Below are 18,279 nucleotides of genomic sequence, written 5' to 3' on the forward strand. Positions count from 1 at the left end.
TTGTCTCCCCAGATGGGCTCATTCTTACGTTCAGCAAGAATCTGATATTCGCTGTCTGATCTTCCGCGGTCACTTCTGGCAGGCAACTCGCCAGTCACCTCACCAGTGCTTTCGCTAAAATTTTCACATCAGTATTTGAGAGAGAGATGGGTCTGTATGATCTACACTCTGTCGGGACTTTGTCCTTCTTGGGGCCAATGAGATCAAGGTCTGTGGCAACATGGGCGGCACGGCGCTCTTTGACAATGAGTCATTGAACATTAAAATGCAGTTTGTACATTGCATCCTTTCATATAAGTAAATAGATTTGGAATAGCAGTTATTAATTTACAGAATAAGGGTGCCAAGATGTCAGTGAACCAAATCAGTAAATATTTGTGACAAGGTATTTTAACATTAAAAACATGGGAAATTACCTATTTCCAATATATTAGGCTGCTATTTCCTTCTGCTCTTACGATCTCTTCAAATTAGTTTGTGCCCACTGAGTGGGATAAGTTAATTAAAACTATAACATCACTTTCTCTTCCTTTCTCATTGGCTTTGCGGAACAAATGTCAATTCCATTACCCCCCCTTCCAGGACAGGATTTTACATTTGAAACTCACTGGGCGGGATTCTCCACTCCTGCGCCGAAGTGACCACGCCGTCGTGAACGGCGTCGAGGTTCACGACGGCGCGAAGCGGCCCCTATCCCGACCGATTCAGGCCCCGACAATGGGCTAGGATCGGGGCCGCGTCATATACACGCGCTAGGCCTTGTCGGCGCGTAAAGGCGGTGCCGCATAGATGACGCGGCCGGCGCCGCATAACTGGCGTCACCCGCGCATGCGTGGTTGCCGTCCTCTCTGAGTCCGTCCTGCAAGAACCAAGAACATGGTGGACGGATCTCGCGGGGCCGCGGAAGGAAGGAGGTCCTCCTTCAGAGGCCACATGCCACATTTGAGGTACCCCCCGCATTCCCGCGCTGTTCCCGACGGCAATACAGACCGTTTTGGCCTGGCCGCTCGGCCCATCTGGGCCTGAGAATAGTGGGGGTGCCGGAGAATCACCATTTTGGGTGTCTCCGGCGATTCTCCGGCCTGCAACCCGCGGAACTCGACGGGGCCGTTCCCGCCGCTTGGGAGAATTGCGGGAGGGCGTCGGACCGGCGTCCCGGGAAATTTTGCCGGCCCAGGCGATTCTCCCAACCGGCGCGGGAGTGGAGAATCTCGCCCATATGTCTGTAATTTTGGTTACAAATCTTCTTCATGCCATTCTTTATCATCATGCATTGGAGTAAAAACATGTTGCATTGTCACACCAGCTTATACCAACGACTGCCTGTATATGATTATTGATTAATATGTAATTCTGTGTAACTAATAAAAATGTAGTGCTTTGAAAAATCTTTTAAAAAGTAAAATTATTTTTTTATTTTTTAAAACATTATTCCATTTTAAAATGTTCTTTCAAGGGAATGCTACCTCACACTTGTAAAATCACTTCTCCAGGGCCAGGGATGTTATTAATCAGAAATTATGACTTAGTAAACTGTTAAAAATCCCTTTTGCACAAAGATTGAAATGTTTATTGTTTATTAATCCTGTGCAGATTGTATCACTGACAGCAACTTCTGGTTTTCTGCATTTAACTGTGGCGAGATGTTGCTATCAGTGTTACACAATAAAAACGGTGAGTGCTGGTATTTCCACTGCCGTTACCATCACAAATTCTTGGACCGTATATTCAATCAGTTTACTTGTTTTTTATACTTTATTTATTTAATGTATTAAACCACATGCAACTTAAATAAAATATTTCCCAAACTGTACCTTCATTGCAGTTTTTGCCTCTCCAGTTCCCAAAACACCAGCAAATGTGGTCATCAATAAGGTTCTGGCAATACCCATTATCCTGGCATGGCTTACTGGCACAGTTATTAATCACTATATTTAAAGGAAGAAAAGGTTAATCAGACTAAATATATTGTAGTTTTTTGAGGTAAATTGGTAAGTTGTTAACTGATACGTTAATAACGAATTTACCAAACAAACCTTCCTTTCAGTTAACAAGTAAACTCCTGTTTAAGATTACCATAATGCCATTTTTCCTTCTCTGGATTCAAAGTTGACATAATGTTTTGCCTGGTCTTCATCAGTTAATGACATACATTAGGCGCGATCTGACAGAAATGAAGCAGAGTCCCGAGTCAAGCGCATTTAGCTGGGTTTTTCCCGGAACTCGCAGCACTGAGAAAGACCCCGCTTTCAAACGGGATTTTGTTTTATTTTGGGGCCTTAGCAGGGAACGCGCCACCAAGGCTTCGAGGCCCCGAGCAAGTGCCATTTCGTACTGGTCTCCACAAAGGAGAACTAGGAGTACTGGTACTTGGGGGAGGTCTCCCAGGGTATCGTGGACCCCCTGTGGCTGGGTTATGGGTACCCTAGTATCCTGATGCCACCTGGACACCTTGGCACTGTCACCTTGACAATGCCAACTAGGCAGTCTGGCAGTGCAACCTGAGAACCTTGGCACCCAGGCTGGCCAGGGATCTACCAGTCGCGTCCCGATTCCAACGGGGCGCGGCCAGTTGATCGCGCTCAGTATGTTTACTATTTGTAGAAAAATACACATTTATGATTTCACAAGATGCAGTTGATCTATCCTTTCTCCATCCTCACCTTTATCCTGTGCCTTGTTGACATCATTCACAGGCTAGAGTAACCTTCCATATGCATGCTAGTAACACCCAATCCTGCCACTCTATAACCTATTTTGATGCATCTGCTGCCAATGTCTCTGTGTTATTGGAATGCTGGCCATCATGCAGTCTTGGATGAGATACAATTCCCTCCAGTTAAACACGGGAGCCCTATGCCATTATGTTTGGCTCCTGCCATAAATTCCAAACCCTTACCACTAATTCCAATCCCGTCACCAGACACTGCCTCAAGTTAAACTAAACTGTTCTCATCCCTTTTTATGTAAAGCGAAGATTCTAACTCCATATCTTAGAGTCATAGAGGTTTACAGCATGGAAACAGGCCCTTCGGCCCAATTTGTCCATGTGCCCAGTTTTTACCACTAAGCTAATCCCAATTGCCCACATTTGGCCCATATCCCTCGAGACCCACATAACTGTCTAAATGCTTTTTAAAAGACAAAATTGTATCCCCCTCTACTACTGCTTCTGGCAGCTCGTTCCAGACACTCACCGCCCTCTGTGTGAAAAAATTGCCCACCTGGTCCCTTTAATATCTTCCCCAATTATAAAGACAGCCTTTCACCTATGTAACATTACTCGCTTCTGCCACTTGTTGCTGAGGCTGCCCTCCATGTTTTTCTCACCTCCACACAGAAGAATTTCCACCTAGCACGCTCCCAAACTCTGCTGCCTAAACCATATGCTATAATAAGTCTGTTTGCTTGTTGGACTAAATACTCCATGTGGGAGAATATGTTCTCTCGCTGAAGTTGAATTGCATCCGATTTGCGCTCCCACTCCTCAGGCATGCGCATTTATGCATGGCGAGGATTGCGAGGAATTCCCGGGGGATTTCTGCTATCAGGCCACCATTTTGAATGAGCGGCCCAATAGCGAGGTCTCGCTATTCAGACTCCCACTCCTGGGCTTTCTGGGCACCCCCCCCCCCCCACCCCCCCAGTACAGAAGTGGCCCTCCAAACCCCCCTCCCCACATAGACCCGGTATATAAAGAGATCGCCCACATAGAAAACCTGAATAAAGAACCCCCCAGAACCACTGAGACACACCCAGAAAAGAGCCTTCACCTGAGCAAACAGTACTGTCAGTTTCTAGCTAACCACTTCAAAGTCATTCAACTGTGAAGGGAGGTGTTTGGAAAACACCTAATTCTGTTTGAAGTTGTCCAAAAGCGGCGTCCAGAGCTTGATGTTTATAAACATTGAGTAAAGACCATTTCTGAGTTACTCAATCATGAAGGAAGATGAATGGAACAATGGTGACAGCTGGGGTGTGCAGAAGCTGTCAATCACAGCCTAGTAAAATCAATATCAAAGCGAAATAAACAAATGGCTTGCAGATCAAAGATCTAAGGGGATTTAAACCCAGCTGCCTGGTTTTCTCTTTCTAGGAATTTACAGGTGCTGCTTCCTCTGCCTGAGCCAACAGACGTATTGCACAGGTGAGTTTTAAAGCAGTGATTTTTTTTCCCACCGCCTCTCTCTGGACTGCCCTCTAGCTTCCAACCTGGGGTTTCTCTTCTTGGTGGGGGGGGGGGGGGGGGGGCTCCTTGACAGGGGTCTCTCTTCTGGAGGGTTTCTTGACCAGGGTCTCTTTTCTTTTTTAAAAATAAATTTAGAGGACCCAATTCATTTTTTCCAATTAAGGGGCAATTTAGCGTGGCCAATCCACCTACCGTGCACATCTTTGGGTTGTGGGGGGGAAACCCACGCAAACACGGGGAGAATGTGCAAACTCCACACGGACAGTGACCCAGAGCCAGGATCGAACCTGGAACCTTGGCGCCGTGAGGCTGCCGAGCTAACCCACTGCCGTGCTGCCCCTTAGGGTCTCTTTTCTGGAGGGTCTGTGGAGGGGTCTCTTTATTTTGGGGGTCCCTTTATAATGGTTAACTCTTGACGTGATGACATAATTAAATGTTCTCCTTCCCTCATCAGTAATGTAATATCCCATTTGTCTTGTCTAATATATTGAAATGTAATATATCATTCACCTTGTTCACAGAGTTTGCCGGTATATCCAGGCAAACAGGTACAAGCAAAGGAGTTTATAGACTCGATACATGTGGCTGCATTCCAACATGGTTGGTTGGAACATTCATCAATGTCTGAAAGTTAACAAAATAACAATTAAAACATTAATTTTGTAAAATTAATTTAAGTATACAAACATAATGCACACTTACACTATGCAAAGACATCTGCCTTTATTGGACACATAGCGCTAATATTTCCCAACAACATAGAAGTCAATTAAAAAGAACCTGCTTAAAACAAAATGGCCCCAAATGTTCAGTTAAAATAACAGTGAGGTATACCGTTTCTTGAGCCCTCAACCGCTTTCCACTACCTGCAAGGCTTGTCAAGCGCGTGATGGAATCTTTATCTCTCAACTGCACCAATATTCAAGAAGGTCTGCATCACCTGGGAAGGGGCAGTTAACTTGACAGGTACCCCTGCCACAGGACCATATACCCAACCACTCCATCACCTCTCAACACTTTGTGCCCCTTCTAACTGCACAAAAACCTGGTACATTTTGTGACCATTTATTGAGTAATCACAAGTGGATCAAAGATGGATCATTGGAAAACCAGACAAATGTAATAATTTAGGTCTGAAATTATTGCAGGAGCCTCATTTCAAAATACTATCCCAATAAAGGCCCTGATTAATTTTAGCGATGGCTCAAATGCCCTCTGCTATTCCAGGCAGGATTGGATAAAATCAGCATTAATAACATGAAATTAAAACTTAAAGATTGATGATTGACATGATTGCATCATTATAGTGATTTAATATGAAAATGTAATCAATGATGCACTAATATGTAATTGCTTGAACTATGGAACCAATAAAAATATTCAACTCTACATTTGCCTACTTTCCTGACCCATTAATAGTGAGAAAAGGAATATCACTTACTGTAGCTTTCCACTTACCTGTGCAATTTTCTCTATTTGAACTTAATGCAAATCCTCTTTCACAATTGCATTCATAGCCTCGGCTGTCTTCAAACTTGAAACGTTCAATGCAGATCTGCTCACATCGATTATCTCCACTGCTACATTCATCTGAATCTGAAAGTTTAATACATTATCATCCCAATTTTACCTGCACCAATTTTGTTTTCTTATTCTCTCTCCCCCTCAGTACAGGCTGATGACCTACTCTGTGCAGTTACTCGTGCAAACGGTTGATGATGTCACCTCCGATGATGTCATGCATGAATTATCTTAAAGTGCTCTGTTCAGCATTAATGCTGCTGGCAAGAAATCACTACTGATACACACTCCTTCCACCTTTAAATCAAACGTCTTCAACACATCAAACAAGTATAACGCGAACAATGAGTTAACAACAACAGTCAATAAGTCAGACGATTTGGAGGTCGTCGTTCTCTGTCAGGTTATTGGCGAATCTCATGCATCTGCTTCTTACCACTTACAGTGACCTTTGGTGTCTTTGACTCAATATGAACATCATCAGTGGTTGCTTTAACCAGAGTTGATGTTATGCTTTGAGGTTGACTCGGTGCTGATTTGCAATCAAGGTGCTGTTTCCTTCAATTGGTTCTGTTAGTGTCAGGTTTTGTGGAAGGTCCAGGTCGTGTCTCAGCACAGTTGATTTTGGATTTTCTTCAGGTTCTGCCTCTGATGGATTGGTTCTCCCCATCAACAGTTGGTCTCATGCTTCCTCCAGATGACATTGTCGGGGATTTGGATGGTGTAGGCGACAGACCCGGCCTGAGCTATGATCGTGGCAGGAACCTATTTTTCTCCTGTAGTATAGCATTTTGCCAGAACCTCTTGTCTCTGGTGGAAGACACAGCATTTTGCTTTGTTGTCCCACCATAGGATCTGATCCGGTTTCTTTTTCTGGACGATTTATTTTGTTGAGGGTAATTTTAATAAGTTGAAGCCTCTATGCAATTGTCATTTCCTCATCGGTAACACCAGCGACACATTTGTTGTTGAGTGAGCAGTGTTGCTTTACAGGTGCAGGATTTGACGCAAATGTTTGCTCAACAAACCTTTTCCCAAGTTGGTATCCTTTAACGTGTGCTTCATCGTTTGCATGAAATCTTCTGATAGTCCGTTTAGTGTAGGATGGTATGGGCTGGTTTCGCTCAGTTAGCTGGACAGCTGGTTTGTGATGCAGAGTCAGGCCAATAGTGCGGGGTCAATTCAGGTACCAGCTGAGGTTATTCATGAAGGCCCTGTCTTCGTAACCTTGCTCCTCGCCTGAGGTGTGGTGATCCTCATCTGGAGGAGGCATGCAGATCAACTGTTGGTGGGGAGAATCAATCCATCAGAAGCAGAACCTGAAGAAAGTCCGAATCTGACTGTGCTGAGACACGACCTGAACTTTCCTGAAAACCTGACACTAACGGAACTGATTGAAGAAAACAGCACTTCGATGGCAAATCAAAGGGAAGGCGGCCTATGGTCATCTGGGACTCTCGCAATTTTATTTTATATATTGTATTCCATTCTCCTTCAAGAAGCTTTCAAGTTCTTGAGATATGATTGTGGTCCAGTATCACTCACCAATTGCTCAGGGAAACTGAATCTGCTAAAGATTTCTCCCAGTCTCTCAATTGTCTTCCCTGATGAGGTCAACTTCATGAGAGCAACTTCTGGCCATTTTGAATGAGTATTGGCTTAATTAGAAACATGCGTCCTGTAAACGGTTCTGCGTAATCAATGTGTACCTATTGCCAATCCTCTTCTGGCCATTACCATGGATGCAATGGGGCTAATGGTAACAGGTTTCACACCTTCACGCAAGACAAACATGTTCCTGCCTTCTCTTCTATTTCAGCCTCTAATCCAGGCCACCAGAAATAGCTCCTTGCGTAATTGGTTCAACACTAATCTTCTTGGACTTCCGGTTGCAGCTATGCGGAACTAAACCGCACGATTCGGCAGCTCCCGCTATCACGGACGTTCGGGCTCGTTAGAGGAGCCCCAACGGAATTTTTTTCGAAGACAACCCGTGGGGAAGGGAAGAGAGAAGTCCCCCTTCAACCTTTATGTACCGGACCAGAAGTGAAACGGCCAAAAAAGCAGCATTGGAGCAGCGGGAGAAGCAAAAATCAAAATGGCGGCGGCCGGGGACAAAGCGGAGTGCGGGCCGGAGCTGCAGGAATTCATCAAGCGCTGCTTCGAGGAGCTGCGGAAGGAGATGCTGGCGCCTATGCTGTCGGCAATTGAAGGACTAGGGATGACCCAGGGATGGCCCACGAGGTAAAAATCCAGGAGGTACAGAAAAGAGTCAGTGAGAATGAGGACGAGATCTTGGGCCTGGCGGTGAGAGTGGAGCAGCACGAGGCGCTACACAAGAGGTGGGCGGGAAGACTCGAAGACCTGGAGAACAGGTCGAGGAGAAAGAACCTGCGGATCCTGGGTCTCCCTGAAGGAGTGGAGGGGGCCGATGCCGGGGCATACGCGAGCACAATGCTCGGGGCGATGATGGGCGCGGAGGCCCCTTCGAGGTCGCTGGAGCTGGACAGGGCACACCGGGTGCTGGCGAGGAGGCCCAAGGCAAATGAGCCGCCAAGGGCGATGGTGGTGAGATTTCACCGGTTCATGGACAGAGAGAGGGGTCCTGAAATGGGCCAAGAAGGAGCGGAGCAGTAAGTGGGACAATGCAGAGATCCGAATATACCCGGACTGGAGCACGGAAGTTGCAAAGCGGAGAGCGGGTTTCAACCGGGCCAAAGCGGTGTTGCACCGGAAAGGAGTGAGATTTGGAATGCTGCAGCCAGCGCGACTGTGGGTCACATACAACGACCATCACTATTATTTCGAAACGCCTGAAGAGGCGTGGACCTTCATACAAACCGAAAAGTTGGACTCAAACTGAGGGTTTGTGAGGGTGGGGGGGATGTTTGAGGTTTGATGTGTGATGGTTGTTGTATATAGGGGGTCAATCACGCGCAGGAAATGTTACATGGGCTGGGGGAGAGAGACAAGGCCGCGACAGGAGCTGCGCCAGAGGGGGCGGGGTAGGCTTTGGAAAGCGCGGGGTTTTTCCCATGCGAGGGAAGAAAGGCGGGAAGGGGAATGGAGGAACGCATACTGATTGGGACACTCCCACACGGGGAGGTCAATGGGACGGCGGGGGAAGCCGGGGTCAGCAGGTGACAGCTGACTTACGGGAGTGATGTGGGGGAAGCAAAAAAGCTAGACAGGGGTCTAGCGGGGGGGAGGGGAGGGGGGCGGAAGGGGGGAAAAAAGGGTTGCTGCTGCACTGGCCGAAAGGGAATGGGACACAGAAGAGGTGGTCGGGGCGGGGGTCCCCCGGCTGGGGGACTGGAGGGTGAGGTTGGCGCGGACACGGGACTGGCCTGAATCTGAATCAATCATTGGGTTTACTTCAACCCAATTTAGTCGGATCTTTTCCAATCAATTTCTGCCTATTAGTGACGGATAACTTCCTTTGACTTTGGACGGCATGGTGGCACAGTCATTAGCACTGCTGCCTCACAATGCCAGGGACACTTGGTTCAATTTCGGCCTCCGGTGACTGTTTGTGTGGAGTTGGCACTTTCTCCTCGTATCTGAGTGGGTTTCCTCCAGGTGTTCTGGTTTCCTCCCACACTCTGAAGATATGCAGGTTAGGTGGGGTTATGTGTTTACTGGGATAGGGTGGGGAGTGGGTCTAGGTAGGGTGCTCTTTCACAGGGTCGGTGAAGACTCAAGGGCCGAATGGCCTCCTGCGCTGTAGGAATTCTATGATTCTATGTCAGGGCAAATCTGTCATCTGTAATTTATTTGTACTGCTACATCAATATGGCCCTACAACTGGACCACTTCTCCAGTGTAGGTTTTCAACACAGTTTTCGAGGGTCTCCGAGGGATATGATTGAGCTTTTCTTTGTAGTTTCGAGCACCAGCAAAACTGCTGCTGCAGTGTCCACCTCCATCTTTACCTGTGTTCGCACATTCTTTGCACATTCTCACTGTGTCTGCGTGAGTCAGGCCCCACAGCCTGAAGATGTGCCCAGCAACGCTAAACTGCCCCTTAATTGGAATAAAAAAGAATTGGGCACTCTAAATTTATCAAAAAACAAAACAAAAAAAATCTTTACCTGCTGTCCATCCAGTAGTGGAGTGACCCAGTATCTATTTGTATCACCAGCAATGGCTAACACATTTAACGACAACTTGTCCTCAGAAAGAGCAGCACGGTGGCACAGTGGTTAGCACTGCTGCCTCACGGCGCTGCGGTCCCAGGTTCGATCCTGGCTCTGGGTCATTGTCCATATGGAGTCTGCACATTCTCCCCGTGTTTGCGTGGGTTTTGCCCCACAGGCCAAAGATGTACAGGATAAGTGGATTGGCCATGCTAAATTGTCCCTTAATTGGAAAAAATTAATTGGATACTCTGAAACTTGTCTTCAGACTGTGAATTAAGTCTCTTCTCTCATTCTTGTTGTACTACATAGACACTTATCCCTTTGTCCTGCTTGCTAGGGATTTAATTTGGCTCTTACTTTTTGCTACTTTTGCATGAAGTTTGCTTCTTTTTCCAACATGGGCACTCAGTGTGGCCCCTTTTCCACAGTTTCTGCACATGGTAACTTTGCATCAACAATCTGTTGCCAAGTGTCTATGGTCTTCGCACATCTGTGGCAACTTGAGTCTGTGTTTGTGTTCGGGTTTCGGCCGACATCTTGTGAATCCTTGTGTCTGAACTCAAATGATGCACTTCTTTGGCTGCTAGCTCCATTGATACAGCCACTCCCGTGGCTTTAGGTTGCTTTTAGTTAACAATTGCTTCATTTCTCAAACTAGAGACCAGGTGTTCCCAGGTTGTACCATTTAATACATCCCCGAGCTCGCAGTGCTCTGCCAGTCTTTTCAGTGTAGCCGCAAATTGCGTAATTGTTTCCCCCTCTTCTTGATTGTGCTTATGAAATCTAAACCTTTCTGCAATGACAAAAGATTATGGTGAATAGTGGCTCTACAAAAACTGCCACTATTTCTTCGTATGTCTTTGCCAGCTGCACCAGACTCCTGAAAATGTTAAATAACCCCCCCCACCATTATTCTCAGGAATGTGGGAAATTTTATACCTTCCGCTATCTTGTTCGCTTGTACAAAATGGTCAAACCATTGTGCATATGAGCTCCATCGCTCAGTATAGTAATCTCAGGATTGCTACCAGTGCCACGAGACAGTCAGAGTAGGAATTCAAGAATAGTCAGAATGAATACATGGCTTGAGAGATGCTGCAGGAGGGAGGGGTTCAGATTTTTGGGACATTGGAACCGGTTCTGGGGGGGGGGGACCATTACAAATTGGATGGTCTATACCTGGGCATGACTGGAACCAATGTCCTAGGGGATGCTTTTGCTAACACTGTTGGGGAGGTTTTAAACTAATGTGGCAGGGGGATGGGAACCAGATTATGAAGTTAGAGGTCAGTAAAGGGGCAGCAACTAAAGCCAGTAAGGTACTAGATAATAAACTCAATGTGACTGAGGGGAAGACTAGACAGGAAAGACATGATGAATGCAAAGGGACAGGTGGACTGAGGTGCATTTTTTTCAATGCGGGAAGTGTAGCAGGTATGGCAGATGAATTTAGGGCTTGGATTAGAACCTGGGAATATGATGTTATTGGCATTACTGATACTTGGTTGAGAGAAGGGCAAGACTGGCAACTAAATATCCCAGGGTATAGATCCTTCAGGAGGGATAGAGAGGGAGGTGAAAGGGGTGGGGGAGTTGCATTACTGGTCAGAGATGATATCACAGCTGTGATTAAGGAGGGCATGATGGAGGATTCGAGTACTGAGGCATATGGGTAGAGCTAAGAAATAGGAAGGGTGCAGTAACATTGTTGGGACTTTACTACAGGCCTCGCAAAAGCGAGCGTGAAGTAGAGGTACAAATATGTAGACAGATTATAAAAAAATGTGGTCGCGATGGGAGATTTTATCTTCCCCAACATTGAATGGGACTCATGTAGTGTTGGAGGCGTAGATGGAGCAGAATTTGTAAGGAGCATCCAAGAGAGTTTTTTAGAGCAGAATGTAAATAGTCCAACTCGGGAAGAGGCCATATTGGACCTGGTACTGGGGAATGATCCCGGCCAGGTGGTTAAAGTTTCAGTCGGTGATTATTTGGGAATAGCGATCACAATTCCGTAAGTTTTAGAATACTCATGGACAAAGACGAGAGTGGTCCTAAAGGAAGAGTGCTAAATTGGGGAAAGGCCAAGTATAACAAAATTTGGCAGGAGCTAGGGAATGTGGATTGGGAGCAGCTGTTTAAGGGTAAATCCACATTTGAAATGTGGGAGTCTGTTAAGGAAAGGTTGATTAGAGTGCAGGACAGACATGTCCCTGTGAAAATGAGGGATAGAAATGGCAAGATTAGGGAACCATGGATGACGGATGGAATTGTGAGACTAACTAAGATGAATAAGGAAGCATACATAAGATCTAGGTGACTTAAAACTGATGAAGCTTTGGAGAAATATCGGGAAAGTAGGACAAATCTCAAACGTGCAATAAAGAGGGCTAAAAGGGGTCATGAAATATCTTTGGCTAACAGGGATAAGGAAAATCCCAAAGCCTTTTATTCGTATATAAGGAGCAAGAGGGTAACTAGAGAAAGGATTCGCCCACTCAAAGACAAAAGAGTGAATTTATGCGTGGAGTCAGAGGAAATGGGTGATATTCTTAATGAGTACTTTGCATCGGTATTCACCAAGAAGAGGGACATGACGGATGTTGAGGCTAGGGATGGATGTTTAAATACTCTAGGTCAAGTCGGCAAAAGGAAGGGGGAGGTTTTGGGTATTCTAAAAGGCATTAAGGTGGACAGGTCCACAGGTCCGGATGGGATCTATCCCAGATTACTGATGGAAGTGAGGGACGAAATAGCTGGGGCCTTAACAGATATCTTTGCAGCATCCTTGAGCACGGGTGAGGTCCCGGAGGACTGAAGAATTGCTAATGTTGCCCTTTTGTTTAAGAAAGGTCGCAGGGATAATCCAGGGAATTATAGATCTGTGAGCTTGACATCAGTGGTAGGCAAACTGTTGGAGAAGATACTGAGGGATAGGATCTATTCACATTTGGAAGAAAATAGACTTATCAATGATAGGCAGCATGGTTTTGTGCAGGGAAGGTCATGTCTTACAAATCTAATAGAATTCTTTGAGGAAGTGACAAAGTTAATTGATGAGGGAAGGGCTGTAGATGTCATATACATGGACTTCAGTGAGGTGTTTGATAAAGTTTCCCATGGCAGGTTGATGGAAAAAAATGGAGTTGTATGGGGTTCAGGGTGCACTAGCTAGATGATAAAGAACTGGCTGGGCAACAGGAGACAGAGAGTAGTGGTGGAAGGGAGTGTCTCAAAATGGAGAAAGGTGACTAGTGGTGTTCCACAGGGATCCATGCTCGGACCACTGTTGTTTGTGAAATACATAAATGATCTGGACGAAGGTATAGGTGGTCTGATGAGCAAGTTTGCAGATGATACTAAAATTGGTGGAGTTGCAGATAGCGAGGAGGACTGTCAGAGAATACAACAAAATCTAGATAGATTGGAGAGTTGGGCAGAGAAATGGCAGATGGAGTTCAATCCAGGCAAATGCGAGGTGATGCATTTTGGAAGATCTAATTCAAGAGCAGACTATACGGTCAATGGAAGAGTCCTGGGGAAAATTGATGTACAGAGAGATCTGGGAGTTCAGGTCCATTATACCCTGAAGGTGGTAAAGCAGGTCGATAGAGTGGTCAAGAAGGCATACAGCATGCTTGCCTTCATCGGACGGGGTATTGAGTACAAGAGTCGGCAGGTCATGTTACAGTTGTATAGGACTTTGGTTAGGCCACATTTGGAATACTGCATGCAGTTCTGGTCGCCACATTACCAGAAGGATGTGGATGCTTTAGAGAGGGTGCAGAGGAGGTTCACCAGGATGTTGCCTGGTATGGAGGGTGCTAGCTAAGAAGAAAGGTTGAGTAGATTAGGATTGTTTTCATTGGAAAGACGGAGGTTGAGGGGGGACCTGATTGTGGTCTACAAAATTATGAGAGGTATGGACAGGGTGGATAGCAGCAAGCTTTTTCCAAGAGTGGGGGTGTCAATTACAAGGGGTCACGACCTCAAGGTGAGAGGGGGAAAGTTTAAGGGAGATGTGCGTGGAAAGGTTTTTACGCAGAGGGTGGTGGGTACCTGGAACGCTTTGCCAGCGGAGGTGGTAGAGGCGGGCACGATAGCATCATTTAAGATGCATGTATACAGATATATGAACGGGCGGGGAACAGAGGGAAGTAGATCCTTGGAAAATAGAAGACAGGTGTAGATAAAGGATCTGGATCGGCGCAGGCTGGGAGGGCCGAATGGCCTGTTCCTGTGCTGTAATTTTCTTTGTTCTTTCTTTGTATTCTCATCAAACGTTCCCATGGCGCTAAAACCTCACACCATTTTCTCTGTATGGAAGGACCTGCTGATGCACAGTGTGCCATGAAGTTTTAGCACCACCTTGCTTTTCTTCTCTTAAAACAAGGAACAGCACGATCTTCAGTATGTTTTCTTTGTTCTAAAGCACCGCTAGCTGCAGGTTTGTTGCTGCAGTAACTGTTACACATGGCAATTGTTCCAAGTTCGTTCTGGGTTGGGGAACCTCTTCAAAGTTTTTATTTTTCCCAGGCGGCTGCGAGCGTTGTTCGGCTCCCACGTTATCAGTTTGTTTTGTGTATTCCCATTTGCAGAATGGAGGCTAGGAGGGGTTCAACAAACTAAGGAGCTTTATTAAGGAGTTGTGTTCATTACAGGCTGAAGACCTAATTTGCGCAGTTACGTTGAAAACGGTCGATGACATCACCTCCAATGGTATCCCGTTTGCTTTATCTTAAATTGCCCTGTTCACTTTCAATGTTGCTGATAGTACAAGTTGTATTATAGTACAAGACTAGAACTGGATCCCCTTTAAGGCAGGGCATTCTCAAGGGACAGGAGCGACCGATCCTCGAGCAGAATGGGCAAATTGCCCCCAACCTCCCCACCCACCACCCGGAATCAGTCGGCTAAAAGCCGATGCACTCCATGCCAGCTCACCCCACAGCCATAACACAAAGTGGCCGGGTTAAATTACCGACAGGGGGACTTCTGCCCCTCACTGGTGTTACATTAGCCACTTTCCAGTCCTCTGAGACCTTTCCTGCCTCCAGTGATTCCTGAAAGACCACCAACAATGCCTCACAATCACCTCAGCTATCTCTTTTAGACCTAATCCACCTAATCTGCACATTTTTGGACTGTGGGAGGAAACCGAAGCACCTGGAGAAAACGTACGCAGACATGGGGAGAATATGCAAACTCCACAGAGACAGTCACCCAAGGTCGGAAGCGAACCTGGGTGACTGGCGCTGTGAGGCAACCGTGTTAACCACTGTGCCACCGTGCCAACCCTTATGTGAATCATAAGGGGTTATATTGTCACTGGATTAGCAACACTTTTAAAAAAAAAGAGGTTTTTGGCGGAACAAAGAAATCCTCTAACACCAGATAGTAATGACAACAGAAACAACAACTTGCATCATCGTTACCAGACTAAAATGTGCCAAGGTTCTTCACACAAGCGCTACCAAAGTTTGACCATACGCGTGGTCAAAGAGGTGGGTTTTAACAAGACATCTAAATGAAGAAAGAGAGGTTGAGAGATGAAGAGGCTTAGGGACTTCATTGCAGCTCTGAATGCCGATGCAGGTGAAGGTATGGCCGCCACATGTAGAATGATTTTAATTAGAGATGTGCAAGAGCTCAGAGCTGGAGGAGCACACACAAGCTGGCGGACCATGTTAGTAATTTTTGATTGGTTGGGAGAAAAAGCCACAGGTGCTAAAATCCTGTAACAGATCTGCGGGCAGTAATTTCTGCTTTCTGTTTCTAACCACTTCTTAGTGTAATCCTGAGCCAGCTTTTCTGTGTTAACGTCTAAGCTGGCGTTTGGGTAGGTGAGCTCCTTTTCAACTGTCTGAATTTAAATTAATTTGTGGTAATAGGACAGGGGCCACAGTTCGAATGAGTAAAATATAAGCTTGGAAATAATGTCAAAAAACTCCTCTTCAGGCACAGAAGTGGAGACAGGTACTTGTAGAGCTTTATTGTGCTTTATAATCATAGGATTTTGATTTCGGGCGTATGGGTCGGGGAGGGCAAGGTGTCAGCGATATACAGCAGATGAAAGAAGAGGGGGAGGCTTTGGTAGAGGAGCTGAAGGGTAAATGGGAGGAGGAGTTGGGGGAGGAGATTGAGGAGGGGCTATGGGCTGATGCCCTAAGTAGGGTTAATTTCTCTTCCTCGTGTGCCAGGCTTAGCCTGATACAATTTAAGGTGGTTCATAGAGCGCATATGACAGGGGCGAGGCTGAGCAGGTTCGTTGGGGTGGAGGACAGATGTGGGAGGTACTCAGGAAGTCCGGCGAACCATGTCCATATGTTTTGGTCATGTCCGGCACTGGAGGGGTTCAGGAGGGGAGTGGCGGGAACAGTATCTAAGGTGGTGAAAGCCCGGGTCAAGCCAAGCTGGGGGCTAGCACTATTTGGAGTAGTGGACGAGCCGGGAGTGCAGGAAGCGAAAGAGGCTTCTGGGGGGCATTTGAGCAAGAAAACACATGGTAGGATCCGGAAACTGACATGTACGGGAAGAATCCACTGTACAAAGTTTTGTATCTTATTGACTTGCCATGTTCATGTCTTGCCATGCGAGTTCTATTTTTTTTTTTTGTTACGGAGGGGGGGGGGGTTGTTTGTAAGGTAGAAAATATTGTTATTGAAAAATTCTTAATAAAAACATATTTAAAAAATATATATAATCATAGAATTTACAGTGCAGAAGGAGGCCATTCAGCCTATCAAGTCTGCACCTGCCCTTGAAAAGAACACCCTATTTAAGCCGATGCCGCCACACTATCCCTGTAACCCAGAAACCCTACCTAATGTTTTTGGACACTGAGGGCAATTTAGCATGGCCAATCCACCTAACCTGCCCATCTTTGGACTGTGGGAGGAAACTGGAGCACCCGAAGGAAACCCAGGCAGACACAGGAGAATGTACAGACTCTGTACAGTCAGTGACCCAAGCTGGGAATCGAGCCTGGGACCCTGAAGCTGTGAAGTGACTGTGCTAACCACTGTGATACCGTGCTGCCCTTAATGTACTTATGGTATTTATTGCCCAAGGACAGACAGGTTAACAAAGCACTCAGGAATTGTTTGAAAAAAGAGACCTGGCTAAAATATAGTAGCCTGGAGCCATAAGTGCTTCTTCACAGCATCACAGTGATGCTTGTTTGCCTCACAGGAATATGCAGCTTGAGTATATTGTTTGAAATGCAACATCAAACAATCTGAAACTAAAATATAGAACAGAGGAAGAAACTCCTGCTGTATAAATTTCATTAATCAAACAATTGTTCTTAAATGGCTTGTGGTAAACATTGCTGGCTTTCATTTGGCACTTTGAAATATCATACTAACTATATCAATGAAGTTTTACAAAAATCAGTGAATTCTATTCTTGGAATCAATCCGAGTGTGACTATTAAAAAGATTAATACAAGTAAATTCAGGAATTTCTAATTTTGATACAATGCTATCAGTAAATTGGAACTGTAATAACATTATTAGCCAAGGGGTTAATTGTGTCTTCCAGCAGAATTTGTGTCATTAGCCTCTGTTAGAGAGTTGGCTTGAAATGAGGGCTGGAAGGTTGTGGTCCCGTCGGGGAGCGGGGCCAGAAAATTCAATGAGACATTCAGGAGTCCATTGACTTTGGTGGGACAGGAAATTCCCGCCAGCAGAAGGGGCTGTAAAATTCCACCCCAATTTTCTCTGCCACCTGAATGCTCACGCAGAAACCCGGTCCCAAACACAATTGTTTTTCAAGATGGCTCATTGATTTGTTGATAGACTGTACTTTTGGTAACATCGCATACATCGCACCAACTATCATTTTACTGTCTGGCAAATATCTCGAACTTAAAGTCAGGAAGCAATAGACTTGTTTTAATTTTACTTGAAAATTTTACCTGTTGTAACATTCAAAGATCTTGTTAGAATTGCATTTGTTTTGTTGATGAAGTGAACATTCACTGTGTAGGTTTGACCTGGGCTTAGTCCAAATACGTTGCAGGTGTTGTTGTTAAAGTTGAAAGCACAAAGTAAAATCCCATCTTCAGATAATTTCTCAACTTTGTAGATTCCACATGGTTCAATGGTATTGTCTGACCAGTGCATGGTAAAACTCTTGTTTTTGATGTTTTCTGCAGAGATGACTCCAAGATCTAAAGTAAAATGTAATGTAGGCAACAAATATTATAATATGAGATAATCATCCCATAATTGGCAATATTATCTTGAAATGAAATGAAATGAAAATCGCTTATTGTCACAAGTAGGCTTCAAATTAAGTTACTGTGAAAAGCCCCTAGTCGCCACGGCGCCTGTTCGGGAGGCTGTTACGGGAAGCTTCTGAAGCTTTGTACATTGAATATTTTCACATTCCATATCAGAGATCTAACTTTAATTTTGATGACAGATA

General features: G+C 45.5%; 1 protein-coding gene across 1 annotated transcript in view; it reads right to left on the reverse strand.

The window, feature by feature from the left end:
- LOC140389023 (uncharacterized) overlaps positions 1–18,279 on the reverse strand; it is a 234,417-nt gene that overhangs the window by 107,202 nt on the left and 108,936 nt on the right. Inside the window, exons 24-27 of the mRNA XM_072473189.1 lie at positions 17,768–18,022; positions 5,648–5,785; positions 4,700–4,813; positions 1,815–1,928 (exon numbers count right to left, since the gene is read on the reverse strand). Coding sequence (XP_072329290.1) covers positions 1,815–1,928; positions 4,700–4,813; positions 5,648–5,785; positions 17,768–18,022 — 621 coding nt within the window. The remainder of the gene's footprint in view (positions 1–1,814; positions 1,929–4,699; positions 4,814–5,647; positions 5,786–17,767; positions 18,023–18,279) is intronic.

Source organism: Scyliorhinus torazame, chromosome 14 (assembly GCF_047496885.1).
Source record: "Scyliorhinus torazame isolate Kashiwa2021f chromosome 14, sScyTor2.1, whole genome shotgun sequence".
Taxonomy (NCBI): Eukaryota; Metazoa; Chordata; class Chondrichthyes; order Carcharhiniformes; family Scyliorhinidae; genus Scyliorhinus; species Scyliorhinus torazame.